We start from the raw sequence: 25,068 nt of genomic DNA, 5'->3' as shown, positions 1-25,068 counted from the left end.
GGTTTTTTGGTAAATTAAATACGTAACGATAGAATTTAATTTAATATTTATATTATTTTTTCTTCGTGAAATTTTAATTTGTTGTTTATTTACGGATCCTGCCATTCGGCCCTTCCTATTAGGCCTTTACTCTCTTTTCTCTATGCCTCTCTGGCTCACAGTTTTGGTCAGTTCACCTTCCAATAACAGCGAATTCGTGGCCCTATTCGTTTCTCTACGATCAAATCCCTAATCCATAATAAATATACAACCAAAGCCCCTCCCTTTAAAACCCTAATCTTCCACCCATCTAAATCCCTTTCTCACATTCTTCACCTTCCCTCACTCAGAATCGGATCCAGTTTTGCTCGCATGGCTCTCGTCTGATGTATCTGGTACATTTCTTTGTCCCTTTCAAGCTTGAAGCTTTTGAAATCTTAGGGTTTATTGTTCTTCTTTTCATTTATTATGGATGATTTCGATAATTGTTGAATTCTCTTGGTATTTCAGATTTTTTGGAAGTGAGATTTGTGATTTTCAATAGGCATGAAGCGAGAATTGGCATATGTATTGGAGGTCTCGTCTCAGCTTGGCGATTCATTAGGTCGAACTCGGGCATCGCTGACTCAAACTGAGTCTCGGACGACTTCTGGTACGGAAGCTGTTGAGAATTCTAGCTCTAAGAGATTCAAAGGTGCTGTCGTGAATGGTTGGATTGTGTATACTCGAGAGAGGAAGTCCAGGAACAATGTGCCTAATCAGTACTCTGAGAATGAGAATGTTAAGAGTCCTAGTAGGCCGGAGGAGCCGAAAACTGATGCAAAAGGCCTTAGCTTCCAAGGGGTTCTACAGAGTGAATTGGTTGAAGTTGTAATTGAAGATAAATCCAATTGTGATTTTGAAATTTCTACGAGTAAAGAGGAAGCAGAGACTAAGCTTCCGGCCTTTTTTCCCAAGGAGAGTGGCGCTGTGGAGGTTCCGGTGCTTATTGCTAATGGGAGTCATGGAGAGAAGGATTTGCGGGAAGTGGCATTTAGGCGTTTTACCCGATCAGTTTTGAAACCGAAAGTCGAGCCAGAGGATGCGGAGACTTTGGTCGGTTCGTCAGAGGCAGTAGGAAATGTATTGATATCGAATTTGAACGTGGAGGAGACTACTGCAGCTGCGGCCACCAGTGCATCAGCAACTCCAAAGAACAAGTTGGAGTTGAAAATGTCGAAGAAGATTGCATTGAATAAGAAGCCTACGACGGTCAAGGAGCTTTTTGACACTGGTTTGGTTGATGGGGTACCCGTGGTTTACATGGGTGGCAAGAAGGTTCTCTATTATTTCCCAATTCATTTTTTTCTTCTAGGGTTTTATGTAACATTGTGGTTTGAATATATCGTCCACCTTGAGCCAAAATATTGGTTTCTATTTTTAATTCAGGCATTTGGTCTACGAGGCACAATTCAAGATGGCGGCATTTTGTGTTATTGTTCGTCTTGCAATGGATGCAGAGTGAGTATTACTTGCTAAACTTATGTAGTGTAGCTCTAGCATGTGAGTTGTTCCATGAATTGGATGATGTGTTTATTTATATGCTTTTCTGTTTTTCAACTAATGTAGGTTATTCCACCATCCCAATTTGAGATTCATGCTTGTAAACAATATAGACGAGCTGCACAGTATATTTGCCTGGAGAATGGGAGGAGCCTGCTTGATCTATTGAAGGCATGCAGGGGTTCTCCTCTGCATACGTTGGAGGCTACTGTTCAAAGTTTCATTGGTTCTTCACCTGAAGAAAAGTACTTCACTTGTCAACAGTGCAAAGGTGTGAATTAGTCTTGCTTTTTTGGATTTTTATTTTTATTTTTATTTTTTTTTAAACTTGCTTTTTTGAATTAGTCACAAGGTTCTGCATCTAGCATGCTGAGCACACGGTTATGATAACCAATTTGTAAATATTTTCTTGATTGCTGCATGTCTTTCAATGGTTTCTACATTTTAGTGTCCTTTCCTCCATCCTGTGCGTCAAAAGAAGGGTTCCTTTGCAATTCGTGCATTGAATCAAACAATTCTATATCCAGCCCAGCTAACACAATTGTTAAAAGACTCAGGTATATAATCTTGTAACTCATAAATGGACGGTTCAATGATGCAATTTAAGTTATTCTTCTTTTAATTATAACCTGGAGTACAGGTTGACGTCAAAATGCCTCTTCTTACATGCTTTGATCGATCTTATTCCAGATCTCCAATGCCCGTTTCATTCCCTCAGTCTCCCAAAACTGCTCCGGTGTATGTCTCTACCCAAAATAGGAGTGAATGGAAGATAACAAGAAAGTAGGTATCTTTCATACTTTGTTGGTTCCTCCTTTCTTTTCTTTTAATTGTATTATTTATTATTATTATTATTTTTTTATTATTATGTTATGAAAGTGATGTTTACCTCTGAGGACTATTTTGTTTGGTTTACAGTCAACTTAGTCTGTCCGTTGCTTACATTTTTCCATCTAAAATACAGGCCATCAACTCCAGTTTTGATCTCAAAGCCCCTCAAAAGTGCTTCTTCAATGCTTATGTCTTTGCCGCATAAGGGTCGAATAAAGAAGACAAAAAAGTTGGTATCTGTTTTAGCCTTGTTGATTTATTTTTAGTTTCCTTTTTGTCTTGTTGATTCATTAAATATGACTCACTAGATGTCTTAATGCGATAAACTTTCCCTAGTTAGTCATTTCAATTGTTTTGGTAAAAACTAATGGAGAGTAACCTTTGTCTGGATAATCCTTAGTGTTTCTTCTTCATATGTTCAGTCTACCTTATTACAGGTTGCCAAAACCAACTTTGATCTCAAATTCCCCCAAAAGTGCTTCAGCCTATGTTTCTTCACAAAAGAAAGCTCTGTGGAAGATCACAACAAAGTCAGTATCTCTTTCTTTAGTTTTTTTTCTTTATTTTTTTATTTTTTTGGTGAAACATGTTTCTGAAAGAATATTTACTTCCATGGCTGACGACAAAATTTTCTCTTTTCTTCTCTACATGCATCTTTCCTCAAGAGACCAACGGTTGCATAAGTTGGTTTTTGAGAAAGATGGATTGCCTGATGGAACTGAAGTAGCCTACTATGCACGTGGACAGGTTGTTAAGATAAAAGATACTACATGTTTAATTGTTTCATATTTTTGTTTATTGGGATAAACTGTTCCTTTCTTGTGGACAGAAATTGCTTGAGGGTTATAAAAAGGGCTTTGGAATTTTCTGCCGTTGCTGCAATTGTGAGGTACTGTTCTGCTATTTCATTGAACTTTGATGCTCTTGAGATTTTGTTTGAATTTTGATGGTCACTTTGACATTCACTTTTCAGGTTAGTCCCTCTCAATTTGAAGCTCATGCAGGTTGGGCTTCACGCAGAAAACCGTAAGTTGTGTTTGCGATATGTGACAGCTGCCTAAGGGCCAGTTTTTTTTTTTTTTTTTTTTTTTTTTTTTTTTTTCCCCTCTCTCTTTTTTCTGAAAAGAAACTTTTCTTAAAATGGTGAAACAGAAAATAATGCAGAAACATGCTCTACCAAAGAAAGTTTTGGAGAATTTTCAGAGAACAAGATTGGAAATTTTTTTTTTTTTTTTCAATTTTTAGTGCAGAAAACAAAACTAATGAATCCATTTGAGTTGATCAACTCTCCTTTTCTTTTCTGAATACATTTTGTATACCTACCAAATAAGTTGTAAGTTGCTTTTTGTCCTTTACATGTTTATCAATTATTCAGTGCAGTTTTTGTCTTTTGGCAGTTACGCATACATATATACATCTAATGGCGTTTCTCTTCATGAGTTGGCGATATCTTTATCCAGAGGTCGCAGATATTCGGCAAAGGATAATGATGACTTATGCATCATTTGCGCAGATGGTGGGAATCTTATACTTTGTGATGGATGCCCAAGGGCCTTCCATAAAGGTGTAATATGAAATTCATTGGAATGTGATATTGCCTCTTTTTTTTTTTTTTTTTTTTTGGGTATAAAAGATATTCTCTCTTTGGTCAGACCCTCTTTTATGGCTTTGATAGACTGATTGCAAAGTTGCCTACATATGGCATTATGGAGTATGTTTATTGTATATAGTATGATTATTTGCTTGAGATGTTTTAATGTGTGAGTTTGTTAAATGCAGAATGTGCATCTCTACCAAGTATCCCTCGTGGTGATTGGTATTGTCAATATTGCCAAAATATGTTTGAAAGAGAGAAGTTTGTAGAACATAATGAGAATGCTGTTGCTGCTGGGAGGGTGTCAGGAGTTGATCCCATAGAAGAGATAACCCAAAGATGCATTCGTATAGTTAAAAACATAGAAGCTGAACTTAGCGGTTGTGTGTTATGTAGGTAATGTTACCACCAGACTGATATGTCATTCAATTCTTTGGTCATTGTCAAAATGTTTGTTATGGACTTATGACCAACGATCTTATGGTACATTGCTCCTAATTGTACATTAATGTTGTTAATTCTAAAATACAGAGGTTATGATTTTAGCAAATCAGGATTTGGTCCACGCACTATTATACTTTGTGATCAGGTATTTTTATTAATATTCTTCTTCTTCTTCTTTTTTGAAAGGTTTTTGTTGCTTCTACTAAATAACTGTAAAATTTCCATTTTCTGCCAGTGTGAGAAAGAATATCATGTCGGCTGCCTGAAGAAACATAAAATGGCAAATCTAAAGGTGAAAACTTAAATGATTTTCTCTCCTTTCCTGAAGAAATTTTTTGAGCAGCACTTAATTTCCATCCAAAGCAATGCAATTACTTTTTTTTTTTTAATATGGTATTGATCTTTTGTTACAACAGGAATTGCCAAGGGGGAAGTGGTTTTGTTGCTCAGATTGCAATAGGATTCATTCTACTTTGCAGAAGCTACTAGTTGCTGGAGCTGAGAAGCTTCCAGACTCTCATCTGGATATTATAAAGAAGAAGCATGAAGAAAAAGGTTTAGACACTACAAATGGATTTGATGTGAGATGGAGACTTATTAGTGGCAAAATTGCATCTCCTGAATCTAGGGTATTACTTTCAAAGGCTGTTGCCATCTTTCATGTAAGTACCTGTCTTTTTAATTTTACCAATTTTGAAATTATTTATATATGGTTCTTAATTTTTGAGAACAATGTGTACCTGTTGTCTCGTCACTGTAGCGATAGGCTTTTGATTGCTATTCGCAACTTCTTGGCAATATTTGATTGGCATTTTCTCCTATTTATATGTTCAGGAATGCTTTGATCCTATAATTGATTCAGAATCTGGACGTGACCTTATTCCTGCCATGGTTTATGGGTAAACTTTGAGATATACTTCCCTGGAACATGAGTTTCCGAAGTTAAAAGTTTTGCTTTTCTTTATCATGTGTTTCTAAAATAAATCTCTCTCTTTCAGAAGGAATATTAGGGGCCAAGAATATGGGGGAATGTACTGTGCAATACTAATGGTCAAGTAAGAACGAGTCTTCTTTTTCTTATATCATTTTTAATTATTAACATTATAATATCCTTGTTTGCTAATTTGCAGCTCAACTGTTGTATCGGCTGGAATTCTTCGAGTTTTTGGACGGGAAATTGCTGAGCTCCCTTTAGTCGCTACAAGCAATGCTAATCATGGCAAGGTGAAATTATCTGCTGAGCTTAGAATCTTTATGGCAAATGGAATATTAGTTGAATTATCATTTCAGTGTCGTTCAACTCAATTCCGTTGCTTTACAGGGCTATTTTCAAATACTGTTCTCTTGCATTGAGAAACTGCTAGCATTCTTGAATGTTAGGAGCCTCGTGCTTCCGGCAGCTGAAGAAGCAGAATCCATATGGACGGATAGATTTGGTTTTACAAAAATCAAACCTGACCAGGTTGTCTAATGTGTCTATATATGTCTATCTTCATCTTTCCTTTTTGACTAGTCTGATGTAATGATTTTGTGTGCCTTGATCTGCAGCTTATCAACTACAGAAGGACATGTTACCAAATGGTGACCTTCAAAGGTACATCCATGCTACAGAAGAAAGTTCCAGAATGTCGGGTTATACAGGCTGAATCATGAAGAGGGAAACAAAGGTTGAAGTTTTTCCTGCCTTCTTATTTTTGGGAAGCTTACTATTATTGTTCCAGTTCATATTTGTAAAATTTTAGGAATTGAGCTGGTCAAGCCTCTTCTGTGCATATCTTTTAACATTTTTATTGAACTTAGGCTCATCTGTATTTTATTTAATCGTTTGCTAAAATCCTAATGTGCTCATGCATTTGTAGCACTTGCACTCGTTATTTGTTACTACTATTTAGAGAACTCTTGGAAAGGGACTTCATTAGAATTTGTAGACTCTCTGATCCTCAAGGATCAAGTGTTTGTGTTTCAAATCTGGGAAATGCTGCCTGTGTGCCGTATTTGGGTAAAATTTGGCCCAATTTTGCACCAATTAAAATATACCCTCCTATCGTTCTCTTCTCGTTAGACGCTCTCTCTCAAATGATTAGTGTGTATTACCTTCTTAGTATTTTCTATGGCAGCACTTTAATTTCTTATTCTTTTTTGTTCTTTCTATATTTGTATTTTGTATTTGTACGTATATATTTTTTTGGTCTTTTCTTTGGACATCAATAAGCGAATCAAGGTTGAGATATGGTAATGAGGTAGTTGCTATTTCTAAACTTTTATTATTAGATTTCAATTTTTACGATCTGGTGGTTCTGTACAAGTCAATTGGAAAGATGATCTTAATAATTATGCCTACTATCTTTTCTTTTCTTTTCTTTTTCGCTTTGTCAAGGTCAATTTGATTCGTGAAGCTCTGAAAATGTGGAAAAATGATGCTTTCTTACACTCCAGATTAAAAGGGGGGAAAAAAACGAAAAACACAACCAAAAACGAACTTTCGAAACGTATAGTCAGTAACCGAAAAGTAATATATCTAATAATTTGGATAGTGGCGGTGCCACAATTTTTAAGCAAACAAGGTGACTTTGTTAATACATTGCCCTTTGGTGGAAGTTCGACAAAGTTTTCCTTCTTGGGAGACAATGATCATTTAGTAAGATCTTTACCATTGATCCAATACATGTATCCCAATTTGAAAGGAAAAAAAAAATCAAGGTATCTTAACTCAAACGACTATATCCTTTCACTTCCCCAATTTCATCACGGCCTCAGTCTCTAGGCTCTCTTTTCTTTTATGTGGCTTAGCGTGTGCAGCTTCCAATCTCTCTCTCTCTCTCTCTCTCTCTCTCTCTCTCTCTCTCTCATTACATAATATTCAAAGCAGACATTATAATCATCTGTAAACGCAGACATCATATTTAAACGACCCAGCAATTTCTTACCTCCCACGCCAATCCTCATTCACCCCACCTTCCCTTTATACACAATAAAACAGTAGTGCATACCTCACTCCCACAAAGCTCAACTCCCATTTCTTACGTTTCTTAATGACATATTAAACCAATCTCAAAGCAAGCACACCCTTAGCCATGAAAGCCAAACCAATCATCTTCTTTTGGCTCTCAGCCTTTGCCATTGCTCTGCTTTCTATTATCGTTGCTCTTGATAACCTCTCTCTTTCCTCAACAACCACCACCACTGTTCTATACCCCATACACAATTTCAAGCTTGCTGATATTCTTGATGGAGTGGTTGAGCAAATTGGCGTTGACAACTCCTTTTCTGATATCCTATCAAGGATATTTGCATCGATGCATTATCATCGGCGCAGGAGGTGGAAATGCGACCAGAGTCAATGGAAGTCAAAGCTAATAAACAAGTACAAAGTGGCACTCGTTTTGACAGTCGACTTGAATGGTTGCGCGCAGTTTAGTAGTGTCCAGAAGGCTGTAGATGCTGTTCCTGCATGGAGCACTTCTAAGACCCTCATCATCATCGATTCTGGTACTTACAGGTAATTTAGAAAGAAGCTTTCTTTTTTTTTTTTTTGTTTTTTTTGGGGTGTGTGTGTGTAATTAGCGGGCATCACCAACATTTCTGATGCATGCATATTAAGCGGGCGTTTTCATATGAAAGACTGTATCGTGGTTGGCAGGGAGAAGGTGGTAGTTGGCACGAACAAGAAAAATTTGATATTGGAAGGCATGGGGCTTCTAAACACTGTTATAGCATGGAATGACACTGCCAATTCTACCGGGGGGACTGTTTATAGCTCTTCGGTTGCCATCTTTGCTTCTAACTTCATTGCCTACAATCTTAGTTTTAAGGTACTTTCCTCCTACCTAGTACATAAATGAAAATAATTATCATAATAAGCATATGGGTCAGCATAACAGGTTAGATAGCTACATGATTTTATTTATATTAATTCTTGGGATACATATATATGTATATATATATATATATATATATATGCTTTATCTAACACCAAACAAGAACTAAAATTAATTGGGCATTTCTTACTTAATTCTTTTGTTTGACTTTCTTGTGTTGGATGTCTCTCTTGGCCCTTTTTATTGCTTTAAGATTTTTTATGAGCTTCTCTTTCTGTTTCCCCCCACTTTTTTTTTTTTTTTTTTTTTGGTTGAAAAGAATACAGCTCCTCCGCCGTTGCCTGGAGCAGTTGGAGCTCAAGCGGTGGCACTTCGAATTGCAGGAGATCAAGCTGCATTTTATGGATGTGGATTCTATGGTGCCCAAGACACGCTTTTCGATGATCATGGAAGACATTATTTTAGAGGCTGTTTCATCCGAGGATCCATCGATTTCATATTTGGAAATGCTAGATCACTTTACGAGGTACATTATTCATATGGGTCGTTACCCTGTTTTAATAAAGAAACAATATTTCTCTATGACCTTGTCTATTTAAATGATCACTTTCCTAAACTTTCTTTTGGTCTATATAGTTCTTAAGTACCATGTCCCTAATGCTAACTGTCCAAAAACATACATTAGATTGTCGCATTTGATCATAATATTTTTTAACGCGACAGGGGTGTATCATTAATTCAATAGCTGTAGAGATCACAGATGTAGTAACCGGATCAATCACGGCACAAGGGAGGCAATCAATGAGGGAAGATACAGGGTTTTCCTTTGTGAACTGCAAGATTGAAGGAACTGGGAAAATATGGCTTGGGCGAGCTTGGGGGGCTTATGCAACTGTGGTGTTTTCTAGAACATATATGTCCGATGTCATTACCCCAACTGGATGGAATGATTGGAAAGACCCTTCTAGAGACCCGTCTGTGCTTCATCTTGGTTCACCTTCTTTATTTTATATAACCCCCTTCTCGTTTTTGTTTTTCTGTCTCTAACTAGTCTGGTCCTTTGCAAGCCAACCCATTATATGAGCTTCTTTTGAGATTTATTTATTTATTTATTATCATCTGTTTAAATAAAATTTTGAATACAGGACGGTTTTCTTTGGTGAGTACCAATGCTTTGGACCCGGAGCAAATTACACAAACAGGGTCTCATATGCAAAGCAGCTCAATCAATTTGAAGCAGCTCTTTACACGGACATTTCATACGTTGATGGAAGTGACTGGCTTCTATATCATCAAAATGCTTTGTCGGATCCTCATGATAACCATAATCAGGAAGAACTTACTCATACTTGCTAATGTTATAAACAAATATATATATATATATATATACACACAAAATACGCAATCACTCATACATTACCCACGGATCCAACTTAGTGTTTCTCCTAATTAACGTATGTACCTTTTTTTCTTTTTCTCTTTTTTTAAATTATTAGAAAAATTGATTCATTGTACTGATTTTGTGATCAATTGGCTGTTTGGTCTATGATGGCCGAGGTCATTCTCTTTCTCAGAATTGCAAATATTTTGAGATGGTCTGGGTGTTTTGAATTCATGATTTAGGTGGTGGGAGGGACATGTATTCAGACCATCTTATATGAAAAATGGAGGAGTCAGAGATTTGTATCTAGCACAGCCAATTCTGACTTTGTTTAAATTTAATCAAATGGTTCTAGACATAAATTTGTTAAAGCAGAATGTTCTACTAAAATGGTATGGCTGCGGGTGGTTGAATTCATCAATATAATTATTCTTTAACAGACAACGTGGGTTTTTTAGTTACTCTTTTGTTGACTTGGGAATATAGAGAAGTTGAACATCTTAACGTGGGAAAAATTTCAAATACTCCCGGAGTATTCAGGACTCACAACTCCTTTCATATCATTGGATGCCATATGGAACATTTTTCCATGTCAGATAACTCTCTCCTTTCTCTCACAATCGGCTACGGGCTCTTTCTCTTTCTTTTTCTACTCCTCCTCTCTCATACCTAAACCCTTTCTCTGTTGCTCAAAAAAACCAAAGTCGAACCAGATCTTCAATCTTTCAACAATGGCAAAATGGAACCACTCAAATGATTCGTTCACAAAATAGCAAAATAGAATAATAGATAGATGAACCAAAATAGAAAAAAAAAAAAAATGAAATTGAAAAATCTCCAATGATGAACTTGTCCCCTAGATTTAAATGACTATTAAATTATTTTATTTTATTTTTAATTTTATTTTTTTGTGGTTAAAGTCATGGTCAATCCTAGCAATAAGAGACCAGCTTTAATAATGATGAACAAATATATGCCAAAAAGTTGTTGATGAGACATGGGTCTAGATTTTGAAGCAAGCTGCCGAAGAGAAAGAATAAAAAAGAGCACTATTTGCAATTTTTGTTGATGAAGGAAGTTGATCCTTCCACATTTTTGGTTTTTGATTAAAGGAAGTAGGTGGTGGTTTCTACTTCTGGTGATGAAGAGTTGGTGGTTCGTCTGCTACAGATTCGTCTGTGCCGAAAGAGAAGATGGGGAAGAGAAGAAAGAGAAAGAGGAGAGAGAAAGTGGCAGTTTTTTAAAGAAAGGAACGATGGCTGATGTGTTATATGACGTGGCAAAATTGACCACATGGCATGAAATGATATGAAGGAGTTGTGAGTCCTGAGTACTTCGGGAGTACGTGAAATTTTTCCCCATGAGACGAATAATAATAATAATAATAATAATATAACGCTTTAAATATTTTATCAGTATTTATGACATTTCATTTACCGCAAATATTGCGATGTGCCCCAACCAAGTAGCTCTTTTTCTATATTTCACATTCTAAAACCCTACATATTTTGGTTAGGCTGCCATCCTACCCAGCTCTACTGCTGCAACCGTAAAAGGAAATAAAATTAAAAAAAAAAAAAAAATTCGTTTTACCAACTTACCAACCAGAAAATATTAAATTTTTATGTCTTTTCAAGTATGAAAATTAGATGTCACATAGCAAGTTGCAATGCATCTTCTTTGTAATCAGTTTATTCCCTTTAATATTCATAACAGATAGTGTAAAGTGGGAGCAGGTACAAATGAAGTGGAAGCCATAAATTTTGGTAAATTGTAACAAATATAATTAGATAACATAAAGTTTTATACGCACTTAAAACGGCTTAAATTGAACCATTCTAATGCAAAAATGCATAAATAAAAATAGAACCATTCTAATAAATCTATTTAATTTAGCTCCCAAGTTGGTGGAATGCGAGGTGCAAAGACTCATCACAACCAGCTACTATTTCTTCCAAGCCTTGAAACATATATAAATAATAAATTGATATATCCCTACGCAAAAGAAAGTGATTTAAAATAGCAGACCCAACCATTCTATGACTTGACCTTAATTAACTAATATTACCAAAAAAGGATGAACTTTCATTAGCTTTATTGTTAGATGGGATTTTAATATAATTTCCATGGAGTTGCTATTAAATTTGTCTACCACCTAGTCCTGTTTCAATTAAAAAAAAAAAAAAAAAAAAGCAGGATTTTTTTTTTCATTTTCTTTTTCTTTTTGATAAGAGATTAACGTACTCAAATTGAGAGTATATACGTATTAGTAAGCTTAGAACCACCGAAATTAAATATACCGTCCCCACTGTAACATGGGCATGAACAATATATATATATACATATATATATATGGTCATGATTATTTGCTATTATATATCTTGGAAAACATGGACCCAAATTAATTAAAGTTGACATTTTTACTGGTTCGTTAGATTTGAAAATTTAAAATTTGCTTAATTATTTTTTTTGACGCGGTCTGACATGTATCAGGTAGCGTGTAGATTTATATATAAGCAGAGCTGTCATACTACGAAACTGCGTGTCCAGTTGCATGCGAGTTTCGACTGTAAAGTCAGATCTCTTTACATGGACCATTACCGCTGTAAAGAATATTATCCTTCGACAATTAAAGGATAATATGGAGAAAAAAACTATACGAATTTGAAAGCGATATTTAATATTTGTTTTCAGATTCCTAGAAATAACCTACCTAACATGAGCATTTTGCAATTTTTTCAGAATTTGCATCTGGGACAGATTTTTCACCCGTGTATTTGATCAATTTACAAAGTCAAAGAAGATAATCGGTGTAATCAATTTGAAAATAGGATGTATGGAAGAAACAAATTCTCCGTAATTTTATTGACAATTTATAAAGTACAGCTAACATGCGGATACATTTATCATATAAATGTTATCAAGAATTTATTTATTTTTATTAATTCAAAGCTTAACCTAGTAGTAAAAGCCAATGAGGATACACTCTCAAATCCTAGGTTCGATCAGATCTAATGAAATATTAAAAATATTTAAATTGTTTAGAATCAATCTCGTACAACAACTTTATTGATTGCTACAAAGAATTTGATTATATAAAGAGAGAGATCAGTTCTTCAAGAACTTGAGCTTGTTTTGATTGGTTTGTTCAATTATATCTTGGATCAAAGCTGACAAGTTCATGTAAGATGATCCTCCTTCTTCAGTAGCCCTTCTAGCTTCAACTCCAAGTTCTCTAGCTCTTTTCCTTCTCTTTTCACCTTCTTCACCCTCATCCATTACCATTTCTATAGCCTTCTTCACTCCTTCTTTCCTTACCAATACTCCAACTTTCTCTTCATCACCCCATCTAACAGGAATTTCCACACCTACCCTAACTCCAATCTTCAAGACTTCTATAACTAATTTTTCATTGAAGAATTGCTCAGCAAACAAAGGCCAAGTTATCATTGGCAACCCTGAACAAACACCTTCTATGGTAGAGTTCCAACCACAGTGGGTTAAAAATCCACCAATTGCTGGGTGTGATAGGATCAGAACCTGTGGAGCCCAACCTTTGATCAAAAGTCCCTTACCTTTGATCCTTTCCTCGAATCTTTCCTCCGATAACCAATTCTCGAACTCCGAAAAGTTCTCTCCGGCCTTGACCACCCATATAAACGGCTTTCCCGAAGCTTCTAAACCAAGTCCAAGTTCAGCCAATTGTGCTGCAACTAAGCGGCACTGGCTACCGAGACAAGCATAGATAACAGACTTGGGTTTCATCGTGTTGAGCCACTGGAGGCATTGGTTTTGATCAATGGAAGCTCTGTTACCTCTCTCAACTTTGTCCAAATCGTTCTTGTTGCACAAGGAAACCGGTCCGATGCACCATACCTTTTTGTTTAGAGCCTTCTCGTATTCCTCAGCGCAACCACGTTCCAGTTCTTGGAAACTGTTCACCACCACTCCATAAGAACTCGATTCGGCTTCTTGCGTCTTACCCCGAACATCGTCCAAATCGGCTTGAGTAACGAAAGCTCCGGGCAGCTGAGCTTTGGTAATCTCAACCTTATGAGGTAGTCCCGGGACCACAAATGGTTCGGAATCCGAAGTGACCGATTGATGAGCATTGTAAAGCTTAACATTATGAGAGCTCAACAAAGAAAAGCAGCACATGCCATGGAAAACAAGTCTCGGAATTCCGAACTTCTTCGCCGTTTCGGAAGTCCAAGAAAGGTACTTGTCGGAGATTATGCATGTTGGGAGAGGCTTACGTTCCTCAAGGTGGTGTTCTAGAGGCTTTTGAAGCATGCTTACAGCGCTATAGAATTTTCTAAGCATGTCCCTCGAAGGCAAACTATCAAGATTCTCATAGCCAATTGGGAGTCCGACTTTTTCGCTTTGAAATGGGATCTGAACGAGCCGAATAGGGAGGCCAGAGAGTGTTGCTCGAGATATAATTGACTCGAATCTCGAGGCATTATGAGGGGTGGTGACCAAGCTTACCAGAACTCCACGTTCTGCCAAAAGCTTAGCCATGTCTATCATGGGGATCATATGGCCTTGCGCCATTAGAGGGATTAACACAAAGTGAGGCTGAGTACTGGTTTCCAAAGCCATATTATAATAGTGCAAAACTAAACAAAATTTGATGATTTTGGATGATGATGATGATGATGATGATCTTTAACAAAGGCCAAATTGGTTCTTTTTATAATGAACGTTTGTATGTGTGTGAAAATATACTGCCATGTAGATTCAACTAAACGGGCATAACACTTGTTGGTAAAGTCTCCTTCGTTGACTTTGACTTTGAACGAGCCCTCGTTACGCACAAGGTATAATTTTTTCCTGGTTATTGAAAAAACCGCAATTAAGCTGGTCTAATGGCTTTTTTCCGGCTAAGTTAACATCCTTAATGGTATGCAAGTATATTGGTAGGGAGAAATAAGAGGTTTATACTTTGTACTCGTAGAGTTGGTTAGTTCTTAATCAGTACTTTGTAGTTTGATATTCTTTTCTTTCTTTTTCTTCTTTTTTTTTTTTTTTTTTCAATCGAGGTATTTAAATTAACATTCATATATAACTGAACTATTCTTAATTTATATATAAACTTTATGGGATGGAAAAAAAAATTAATAAATTTAGGAAGAACTAGTTATATACGATTAAATATAAAATGTCATTCTAGATGCCTGTGATCATATTCTTCAAATTTAGTATCTATATAATTGGAAGAATTTTTGAATAGGACTAATTTAATAAGAAGATTTCACAAATACATTCTAAGTAAAATTATTTTACTGCTATTGCTGAATATTTAAATTAATGGACTTTTTTTTTTTTGTCAAGAAATTAATGGACGGCATGATATGTAACAAATTAGTGACGAAGTGAACTTTTGTTATTCTGGCATTTAATTAATTTGAATTTAAAAATTTTCACTTTTTAAGAACTTGTTTTTTGTAAGCCAAAAAACAAATTCAAATACATTTCACTTACTTTTCAAAAATGTTTTAAAAGTCCTTAGATGCGTACAAAACTTGAAGATATATTGAAGTCTTTTTTTATATTTAATTTTGCTCCAACACATGTCGCCCTTAATTTCTAAATTCTCGCACGACAATATATATAATTATATCATAAACTTTGAATTTGAAAGTTAGTAGAAATTTAAAATAATGAATGAACAAAGAAAAATATTCCTAACAAACAAATGATCTTATTTCCCAAAGCATCACTTTCAAACTTAATTTTATTATGAAAAACACGCAAAACTAAATATGATGGATTAGTGCATATTTAAAAATTTTCTAATATATAGTGAAAAGATTATAGGTATAAGATCTACTGATGAAACTTCTTCTTTTCGATTTGTCAAAAAAATTAAGATGTTTCTAAATTTTGTAAAAATAACAAAACATTGATCCTTTGAACTACTCATATTTTAATTTGCCCATGATTTTTCTTTTTTTAAAAGCAAATTTCCCCTAACTATGGCCAAATACTAAATTGCCTCCTCAATTAAATTTTATTTTTGAAATTTGATGTAATCGAAACTAGCTGATTTAATTTTCAAGTTGATTGCATATATAAACAACATCGATCCAAATCATAACTTTAAAACAATCTTTTCGAATTAACTGAAACAATTCATTGTTGGTGTTATTATCATTATTATTATTATTTTTTTTTGGGGTTATCAATTTTAGTCTAGAAAGTTGTGACTTAGTGGTATATTATTCCTATAAGCAAGAATTTGAATACCGGTTTAGTCAGTTTTAACGACAAAATTTACCCTTGAGTAATTTTACATTATATTATCGTTTATAGGGTAAGCTTAAAAGGAAAGTTTAGATGACAAGTTTAAACTATGCGTGAAAGTTCAAAAGAGATAGGTTTATAAATTTTCCAAAAATTTTCTTTGAAGCAACAAGTTCTATAACTTTTAGCAAATGTTGCCGGGTTGGCTAGGTTGTATATGACAAATGCATGGACGACTAGGAAGGAACATCTGGAATCTCGTGGTCATTGGGCATGGGCTTTGTAACGTGCTTGACTCTATAGGGGTTTAATATTCTACGATGGAATTTACGTAGACGTTGAATTATTTAATTAGACAATCTACCTTGACTATGAATTTTTGCACATTTATTACTTAGGGTGCGTTTGAATGACTTCTCCATGGAATCTTTCAATTTTCTATGTAATAACGTGGGCAAAATCATCCAATTTATAACGGGTGGGACTCGAGATTAGATTCACGGATCTTTAGTATAGGGAAAAATCAAAATATGCCTTTTTAATTTTTTTTCCCCTTATATTTTGGGGAGAAAAAAAGAAAAGAAAAATCTAATTCATCTCTAGCGTACATTCTGTGGAAGCTAGAAATAAGTGTCAGAAAATAAAGAGATGAAAAAATGAACAAAGAAAAATTAATATTTGGTGAAGGAGAAGACCATACAATCAGTAAAAAAGAATTATAACTTTAGAGAGAGACTAATCTTTCAACTTCTATCAAGATTAATTATTCCAAAAGTAGATCGATTGGCTAAATGAATATTTGTACAAATTTATTTTTGCTACTACCTATTTAATCAATATAATATTTATTAAGCATTGTACTCAATTCCATACCGGTATACATGATCATTTTTATATCAATTTTCAACAAAAGCCATAAGTGAAGAAATTGGGATCGATAAGATTAAAAATAGACTACCAATAAATCTTAGATACGTTGCATTCTTTTTCTTTTTCTTTTTTATATGACAAAATGAATTATGGTTAGGCGCATTGACAGCTTAAGTCGGCGATAGCCTGCCATTGATGCGTTGCTCTTGCAGGTACATTCACAATTCGGAAGTTTTCTTCTCCATATAAACGACATCTAAAACCGACAATTGACCAAAAGGAAACAGACATCTAAAACGCACTTTCATACATATTGTCCCATCTGATCATCTGCAACACCGACTGTACCCCCCACTACCACTCGGCAGACATGAAATAGGAGTAGACATGACATAATAGGGTCGGAGCCAGGATTTGTTGACAGTGGGGGAAAATGTAAGCGAAGATGAAACGAAACCAAAATTCCTTTTTAAATGAATAGAAAAATAATAAAAAATTAAAAGAATATTATTAAATTCTATAATATAAATACAACAAAAATAACTTTGTAATATAATATTTTAAATATATCAATATATATATATATATATTTTATTAACTGAAAATATTTTTTTTTGAAAAACTTGTTTAACAAAAGAAATAATAGTTTTCAAAAATATGAAAGAATTAATTAAAAAAAGCGTAATTATTCTTGTTTAATATATATTATATTATTGATATCTAGTATTTGATTTTCAAAATACATATATATAATAATCAAATTATAATCATAATAATAATTAAGTATACAAGATACCAAAAAAAAAATACAATTTAAGATTCAAAAGAAATAGAATTAGCTCAAATAAATAACTTTTAAAAATTATTAGAGAGTACTTTTTTATAATAAATGTGTGTAAATTCTTTGTTATGGTTTTTAAGCAACAAAACGTATTTTCTTTTCACTTTGGAATACAAGTAGAAGAATATTGCCAAAAAATAAAAAAGACCAAAAAAAAATTCTGACAAAATTGAATGGTCCGTATGGGATAATAAAAAAATATGCTTTTTGAAAAAAACTTTAAAAAAATATTAGTGAGAAAGACTTTGAGTAAGAGAGGTAATTGCATAATAAATAATGACATTCGTTTTACTTTATTATAGATTTAAGCATGTTGCATTATTAACCTTCGTTGAAACCATATACACACTTTGTGGGGGCAAAATAATAAAGTTATAAAATCGTTTTTTCTAAAAATGTGCAAAGCATTAATAATAGTTTATAAATTATGGAAAAGCAACTGCCTCCACTGTATGCTGGCTCTGCCGAAGGACTTTTATATATATATATATATATATATATAGTTTTATTATAATGAACATGAACAATCTTTGGATTTAAAAAAAGTTGCCGATTACCTATAATCCATGTGGAAAAAAAAAAAAAAAACGTTTTCAGTATTGAAAGATTTTCCATACCATATGGTAGATGTGTATGTCTACTCCTATAGGAAAAAGATATAATATAATGATAATAATAACGGAGTGTGCTATATATTATATCCCATCCGCCATTCATGCTCAATTAATTTAAGAATCTGAAGGTTATTATTTTAATTATTTATGTAGTTTCCCACTTGGATTAATTGTGTGTGGACTGGAATTTTTCTTCTGTCCAAACTTTCAATTAATTGCAACTTCACCAAAAATGTGGCTTGGAAAAGGCAGATATCGTTTCATAACTCCATGAAAAAATTGTGCAAACTAAATTTAGCAGTATTTTTATTGACCGAATTAAGCATATAAAAGGAAATTGCAGTATTCAATTACGTGTCTAACTTTTAAAAGTTTAAAATCAGCTAAACGACAAAATCCTAATTAAGGAACACATGGTATATTCTTAATTGAGTTACGAGATCGAAAGGCATGGCACATAGAAAGATGGAGAAGTTTGTGTCAATTAAATTATGACGCATGTGTAACACGCACTATATTATATGATATCCAAAATATCAATGGGTAAATTCAGTTTGCACCATACATGTTAGCAAGCTACAAATCTATACACAGTGATTATAATATCAATAAAAAGTGTTCTTCTACATGTCATTCCGAATCTTTCTTTAACGAACGAGACAAATCTCTATATTTTCAAAAAAAAAAAAATGAAAAAATGAAAACGCTAATCAAAAGAATAGTCCGATATGTTAAAAATAAACATAAAAAAGAAGTCGAGTACTCATTTTGTATGTGTCGTACTATTAGTGCAAGCAATTTATAGTTATATTCATTTATTTTTGGGTGATGATTTACGGTTCTGCTCATGGTAATTATATGAAAAGCATATTACGTTAAATTATAAGAACTTTAAAATAAACATGTAAGAAAATAAATAAAATATTGTTAATGAATCTCCTCGATCGTGTAAATATTTGTTTATCATGTCTTATTCATATTTATAAAATAAATAATTAAATATTTGGACCCATATGTTATTAAATAAGTAAAATTTCAACAAAAAGACAGATATGCAAACCCCATTCATTCAGTACCGGTTCATGGATCTACTTTTTAGATTTTTTTGGATGTGCGAGAAAATAGTTGTTTTTAGGCATATTAACAATTGTCGCTTTTACCAAAAATATATATATATATATATATATATATATAAAAAGCGGCAATGTTGTCCTTTTCTGCAGTTTGGTTTGGTCAAGTTCTTGAATTGTCCTCAACCAAAAACAGAAAAAAAAATGTTCTTCCGTTGTCCGATCTGTATGTACCTGCATTTGTATTAAAAAAAGAAGAAGCGACACTTGTGGTTTATCGATCCGCTTCCAGAAACGAATACCTTTGTTTAGCAAATAATGAGTATTTCAATATTTTCCTATCGGTGCCATAATTTATTTTATTTCATTTTTAATTTTATTCTCTTTTCTGCTACAAACGATTTAAATGACCATTACCCTGTTGACAATCCGAATTTTTATTTGGGTGTGAGGATTTGAATTTTTGGATCAAAGCAATTGAATTATGTGTTTGCAGATTCAGATTCCAATTTGACAAGGAGAGAGCAAGATTGTTATGTATGTGATATGTCACCCCAAAAACGTATATGCATTTGCATTCTATCAAGATCATCCAATGCACTTACAGACTTGGTATAACTTCGCTTTCAATGACAATAACTTTAAAATTTATTTTATAAATTATTACATTTAGGTTGTTCGTTATAATCATAAATAATAAAGAAAATCTTAATCTTGAATATAAAAGTACAAAAAGGAAAAAGAAAAAAATAATATAATTTTTGAATTTATTATTACGACAAATCTTAATCTAAAGTATAGGATATATCTTTCAAATCATTACATTATAAATATGGATGTAGGGATAGTCTAACTAAGCCAATCTTATTTTATAAAAATAATCCAATTTTAATTCTTGAATTCATAACATTTATTAGTCACAAAAAAAAAAATAATAATAACCTTTATTTGATGTAAATCGATATCTTTATTTAGAGTATGTGAAAGTAAAACTAACAAGTTCTTGCTTTGGTAGATTTATATTAATATATATATATATATATATATATATATTTTACCATTATCAATAACTTTTTTCTATTATTATATCTTGAATTATCAATCTTTCAAATATAAATATGAATAATTAAGCAAATAAATCAATCTTATTGGATAAATATCTTATTATTTAATATTTTATTGTTTTAATGGATATGTTACTATTAAAATCTATAAACTTCTCGTTTTTTTAAAGTTGAAATTTTTTAAAAATTTTTAAAAATTATTTTCTGTTTACTTTTACCCCATTATTTCTCTCTCATCCAACAACCGCACCATCAGACTGGCAACTTAAAACTGCTGTTACTGTCGAGCTGGCCGCAATTACCATAAGGGGGCGTTTGGTACACAGGATAGGTCCGGATCGGACAGGATAGGTTCGGATCGGACAGGATCGGACAGGATCGAATAGTACAGTACTGTGTTTGGTATAGTTCTGAACTGAATGTTGGACTAGTTGGCCCATGTTTGGTACAGGATCGGACTGGATTGGATTATTTTATAATTATAGTATTTATTTTGTTATATATACTGATTGATCACACTGATTCAACATTAGTTGTTGGGGGAAAACTTTTTTTTTTTTTTTTAATCTCTCTGGATCTGAATTGATCAATGAAACTGATTATTGGTTCTAGCCAGACATATACATGCACAACATAAAATTAAATAAAATAATTCAGGTTTTTTGGTGATGCACCAGGTTCTTCAGTTCCTTTGGATTAAAAGATATGAAAATTCATTAACTAATTCAAGTGTTTTCTTCAAAAGAGTTGAATTGATATTTTATTGAGTAAAAGAGAAGAGCAGATGGTGATGAATTTATTTTCATTGGAAAAACATAGAATTTTAATGCCCCAAATCAAAGACAATCTATTTACCCAAAAAAAATATATATCATAGACAATCTTAAAGGACAAACCATTGCTCTGACTCAATATTTTCTGTTGTTTTTCATGGCAAACTTACAAGAAAGGAAAATTTTAATCTTGAAATTCAGTTGTGATAATAAAAGTCATACATTTAAGGTGATTAAATAAAAGCATTCTGCACTATCAGCTACCAAAATCAGTTTCAACAATAAGCTAATAAAGCATTATGAATTGTCCTATGCTGCAACACACATCTCTTTAATGGTGGTACTAATACATTCATATGACTGATTACTCGTTAAAACAATGGTGGAGCTGTTGTAAGAAGTGTTGAGCATGCAGATACATTTCTTTAAAGATGCAACAGCCTTGGAGGGTAGGTAACTGTGGGCGGGTTCGGGATGGAATCATTCAGACCAAGATCATCAACAGGTGGTCGCTGCCTATGGTGATCAGTGACTGATTGGTAAGCCATTGCCAATGCAAGAACCTGCATATGAAAAAGATGGTATTAGTTGAGTTGGAATTGAAAATCAAGTTGTCCTCCTTTTTCTTTTCTTTTTTTTTTTTTCTTTTTGGGCAGAATTAAGCTTACAATGCTGTCTTGGTAAGGAGGAGCATAAATGCCAGTGGTGACAGCAGTTCTTCGTAGACAGTCAGTAGAAGGTGGATTAGATATGTTGGTAAATGCTGTTGGTACAACAATCACAGGCAAGCCAACAAGATTTCCCATGCAAACTCTTTCCCAATCAGTTGCACTGCCAATCAATGCATCGACAGTAAAACTCTCTCTAACCTCTTGAATCAACTTTCCTCGAGATCGCTGTGCCTGTTTTAGGTGTTGCAAATGGTTCAAGAAGTAATAATCATAAATTCAACCTATAACAGAAAACCTGTCAAATATGAACCCCCATATGTTGTAATTGAAATTTCAAGTTCTCTTCTCCCTTCTTATACACCTCGTTATGTAACTTTTCAAACCATCTACACATCATGGAATACAATTTTGGATTCAACTTCTAATAACCAGCCTCAATTAGTTTCTTTTTCTCTTTTTAAGTCTAACTTAGTTTCCTTTTTTTCAGATTGTCATCAATTTCAAAAACTTAAACTGTACATCAAAACCCAAAAAACAGCTAGAATTTACCATTGTTACCAAAAGATTAAGCTGTTAAAAAATGAATATGCATGTATATAGTATATAAAGTTAACACGAACATATACTTAATATATTTGATATTTAAGCCAAATATGAAACTATTAACAGAAAAATGTCTTTAGTTTCAAACTGTAAGCATATGCAGAGAAAATCCACTGTCATGAAAGTTATCCAATATTTTTAACATGTTTATATGATAAAACATGAGAAGAGACTTACGTGAATCAATTAGAAAGCAATTTTCAAAAAATAAGCTCCTAAACACTAAAAGCTGATTAAAAAGTAGACATTAAAAAAACCTGCACATAGTCTACTGCTGGGAATACACGGGCACGTCGCAGTTCAGTAGGCCATTGATCTTGGCTTTCATAATCATCATCCTGTCCCAACCGCTGCCACTCATCAAAATGAGCCAACATATCAACGTCCATAGTAAAGTTCACAATGCCTTGAACAGAGTCAACCGCATACTTCAGCTCGAAAGGGACCATCTTAACACCTTTTGATGCAAGAACATGTACAACCTGGAATGTATTTCCGAATTAGTATATTTTTGAGATCCACATAGTGGAGTAACAGAAAAATAATATATCTTGGATTTAAAAAAAAAAAATAGAATTATTACCTCCATATCAGCATCATCAAGATAACCAACACTAAGTTTTGTAATGTCAATCGAGAATGGATCATCAAGGGAAATGTCTTTTGATGAAAGATCATCTGGATCTTTTCCCCTAATAGCATCCAGAATAATTGCACAATCTGTTGCACTTCTGCAGAAAGGATACACTCATCACACCGAAGCTTCTTCCTCCTGAATATCAAATCAAGCTCTAACATAAATAGATCGAAGCTTATTTCGCAGATCAACAAATGACATTTCCTAAAAATATTTCATAATTTTTTAGCTAAAAATTAAGGTAAAAAACAAAGAAAAATAACAAGATGATGATGATGGAAGATTGCCGAAATAGAAGAAGAAGACATGCTCACCGGCCAGATGCTTCGAAGGGGATGGTGATGCGAGATCGACGATGCTTCGAAGGGGGTGGCCAGAGATGCTTCGAAGAGAGCTCGGTGGGACAAAAGTGACCCAGTCTCCGGATGGGTCAGATTTATCCCCCTCATTTGGGATAAAATGATCTACGGGACAAAGCTGTCCCCCTCCCATTTTCACTTTCCAAACACCGGACTGGGACTGGGTCCTGTCCTGACCTGCCCAGTCCGGCGTAACAAACACGCCCTAAGCGCTCTCTCGCTCTCTATCTCTCTCTCTCTCTCTCTCCCCGGACTCTGCTTTGGGCAGAAAACATTTCATGTTAACCTCTTCGTAAAGCCATCAATTTATAGCAGCCGCTTAACAAATGCCACACCAGCATTTCATTTGAGATGACAAATAATTTTATTTTTCCTTTTCAATATAAATCTATATGTTTTGCAAAAATATGTACCTATAAATCCATATAAAATTTTGCCATATTTAAAATATTCTAATTCCCAATAACGCAAGCAGCTATTAAAAAAGAGTTCCAACTTTCTTTTTGTTTTATTTTTTAAAATAGAAATTCGCTTTAACTCTCCAATTTAAGAAGTCATATTTATTATTTATTTGTATTATTATATATATATATATATATATAACTTTTATTTATATGTTGTAAAATAGTAAATGCATTTTGGATTTAAAATTTGATAATAAAGTTCTTCGCTCTAATTTATCAAAAGTAAAAGATAAAAATAAAATAAAAAGTATGGTTTGAGGGTTTTATAAAATCTCACTATATCTGATTAAAGGAAGTTTCTAATTTAAAAAAAATCAATAAAGATGCTTTTAGTAATAAAACATGTAATCTTTTTTATTTTTTGTTCTTTATGAAAAAAGAGAGACATAATCATGTCCTTAATGACGGATACTTTGTTTGTTTGTTAAATTTAAAAGAGGATTTTAGCTTCAAGGTTTAAACTCAAAATCTCTAAAGTCACTAATGATAATTGTCATTTGAACCAAGGGCAGAGCTTGGATTTTTAATTTGCAGGGGCATAATTATTATTATTTTTATTTATATATATTTTATTTTTGAAAAAAGTATTACATATAATATTAATACTTCATCTCAAATAACATATATAATTTATAAAAAACGTTAGCATATATATACATATACTTTATCACAGAAAAGTAAAAATCAATTTACTTATATTTGAGTTTTTATAGTCTGCTCTCACCAAGTCTTTAAACTCACTTGATGATTTTTCATTTTCAGTAGTATCAAACATTCCTTTTCAGTAAATGTAATCAACCAATTAGTTAGCCGTTTATCTGTTTATAATTTTCAAACACTTAAATCTTTTAATTTATATTAGTATTAATATTCATGTCAATAATTAATAATTAGTTTCTACCACCTAGAGCTTACCATTTCAGCAAAAGTAAAATAAAACAAAATGAAATAACAAACTAGAGCTTACCAATTGAATTACTTGTAAATAGTGCAGATATTAACGTAGCTGAATCATAATTCATTTGTTTTTTTTTTTTTGGACAAAAAATCATAATTCATTTGAATTAGTCTTAGATGTAACAATGAAGAAAACCAAAGTTTCAATCAAAATGCATTTTTCCATAAAATGGGTGATTTAGAAAGGCATGATCAACCACATTTTACATCTTATCTTTATAAAAATGCATATAAAAATTTTTAGAAATTTTTTGTTTATTTTACCTTATTTATTTTGTAGATTTTTTTTTTAAAAATTTTTTGGTCAATG

At 33.2% G+C, this 25,068-nt stretch overlaps 5 protein-coding genes across 10 annotated transcripts in view; 2 read left to right on the top strand and 3 right to left on the bottom strand.

The window, feature by feature from the left end:
- LOC107432056 (vacuolar protein-sorting-associated protein 37 homolog 1) overlaps positions 1–25,068 on the bottom strand; it is a 97,856-nt gene that overhangs the window by 66,266 nt on the left and 6,522 nt on the right. The window lies entirely within an intron of this gene.
- LOC107432052 (uncharacterized) lies at positions 97–6,522 on the top strand. Of its 5 annotated transcripts, none has more exons than XM_060812660.1 (21): positions 97–374; positions 524–1,296; positions 1,408–1,479; positions 1,588–1,792; positions 1,970–2,078; positions 2,212–2,304; positions 2,486–2,581; positions 2,775–2,883; positions 3,004–3,099; positions 3,182–3,241; positions 3,326–3,378; positions 3,750–3,916; positions 4,132–4,342; positions 4,478–4,535; positions 4,626–4,682; positions 4,807–5,052; positions 5,225–5,289; positions 5,389–5,445; positions 5,521–5,614; positions 5,712–5,852; positions 5,939–6,522. In XM_060812660.1, the coding sequence occupies exons 2-21, from the start codon at positions 526–528 to the stop codon at positions 6,041–6,043; spliced, it is 2,865 nt and encodes a 954-aa protein (XP_060668643.1). In that variant the 5' UTR covers positions 97–374; positions 524–525; the 3' UTR covers positions 6,044–6,522. The 5 variants fall into 5 exon arrangements, with proteins under 5 accessions (XP_060668643.1, XP_060668642.1, XP_060668645.1 ...); XM_060812659.1 differs by having other exon boundaries at positions 98–374; positions 490–1,296; XM_060812662.1 differs by having other exon boundaries at positions 99–374; positions 490–1,296; positions 2,790–2,883.
- Positions 7,222–9,901, top strand: LOC107432053 (putative pectinesterase 14). Of its 2 annotated transcripts, none has more exons than XM_048465358.2 (5): positions 7,222–7,889; positions 8,031–8,202; positions 8,528–8,734; positions 8,932–9,199; positions 9,354–9,901. In XM_048465358.2, exons 1-5 carry the CDS (start codon positions 7,465–7,467, stop codon positions 9,659–9,661), a joined length of 1,380 nt encoding a protein of 459 aa, XP_048321315.2. In that variant the 5' UTR covers positions 7,222–7,464; the 3' UTR covers positions 9,662–9,901. The 2 variants fall into 2 exon arrangements, with proteins under 2 accessions (XP_048321315.2, XP_015898595.1); XM_016043109.4 differs by having other exon boundaries at positions 7,226–7,889; positions 8,932–9,182.
- LOC107431991 (UDP-glycosyltransferase 73D1) lies at positions 12,442–14,462 on the bottom strand. Its single transcript, XM_016043047.4, has one exon. It carries the CDS (start codon positions 14,189–14,191, stop codon positions 12,698–12,700), a length of 1,494 nt encoding a protein of 497 aa, XP_015898533.1. The 5' UTR covers positions 14,192–14,462; the 3' UTR covers positions 12,442–12,697.
- Positions 21,456–23,470, bottom strand: LOC132800004 (uncharacterized). Its single transcript, XM_060812874.1, has 5 exons — positions 23,293–23,470; positions 22,925–23,088; positions 22,599–22,823; positions 21,736–21,969; positions 21,456–21,630 (listed from the first exon to the last, which is right to left on the bottom strand). The coding sequence occupies exons 1-5, from the start codon at positions 23,468–23,470 to the stop codon at positions 21,493–21,495; spliced, it is 939 nt and encodes a 312-aa protein (XP_060668857.1). The 3' UTR covers positions 21,456–21,492.

Source organism: Ziziphus jujuba, chromosome 11 (assembly GCF_031755915.1).
Source record: "Ziziphus jujuba cultivar Dongzao chromosome 11, ASM3175591v1".
Classification (NCBI taxonomy): domain Eukaryota; kingdom Viridiplantae; phylum Streptophyta; class Magnoliopsida; order Rosales; family Rhamnaceae; genus Ziziphus; species Ziziphus jujuba.
Note: the sequence above shows the minus strand (reverse complement) of the source record. Positions and strands in the feature narration are given on the sequence as shown.

Coding starts and splice junctions, on each gene's coding strand:
- LOC107432052 (XM_060812660.1), top strand. CDS start 526: ATGAAGCGAGAATTGGCATATGTATTGGAGGTCTCGTCTCAGCTTGGC. Junction 3,242..3,325: donor GCCGTTGCTGCAATTGTGAG/GTACTGTTCTGC, acceptor TTCACTTTTCAG/GTTAGTCCCTCTCAATTTGA. Junction 4,343..4,477: donor AGCGGTTGTGTGTTATGTAG/GTAATGTTACCA, acceptor TCTAAAATACAG/AGGTTATGATTTTAGCAAAT.
- LOC107432053 (XM_048465358.2), top strand. CDS start 7,465: ATGAAAGCCAAACCAATCATCTTCTTTTGGCTCTCAGCCTTTGCCATT. Junction 7,890..8,030: donor ATCGATTCTGGTACTTACAG/GTAATTTAGAAA, acceptor CGTGGTTGGCAG/GGAGAAGGTGGTAGTTGGCA. Junction 9,200..9,353: donor CCCGTCTGTGCTTCATCTTG/GTTCACCTTCTT, acceptor TTTTGAATACAG/GACGGTTTTCTTTGGTGAGT.
- LOC107431991 (XM_016043047.4), bottom strand. CDS start 14,191: ATGGCTTTGGAAACCAGTACTCAGCCTCACTTTGTGTTAATCCCTCTA.
- LOC132800004 (XM_060812874.1), bottom strand. CDS start 23,470: ATGGGAGGGGGACAGCTTTGTCCCGTAGATCATTTTATCCCAAATGAG. Junction 22,824..22,924: donor TTGATGATGCTGATATGGAG/GTAATAATTCTA, acceptor AATACATTCCAG/GTTGTACATGTTCTTGCATC. Junction 21,970..22,598: donor CAGCAGTAGACTATGTGCAG/GTTTTTTTAATG, acceptor CACCTAAAACAG/GCACAGCGATCTCGAGGAAA.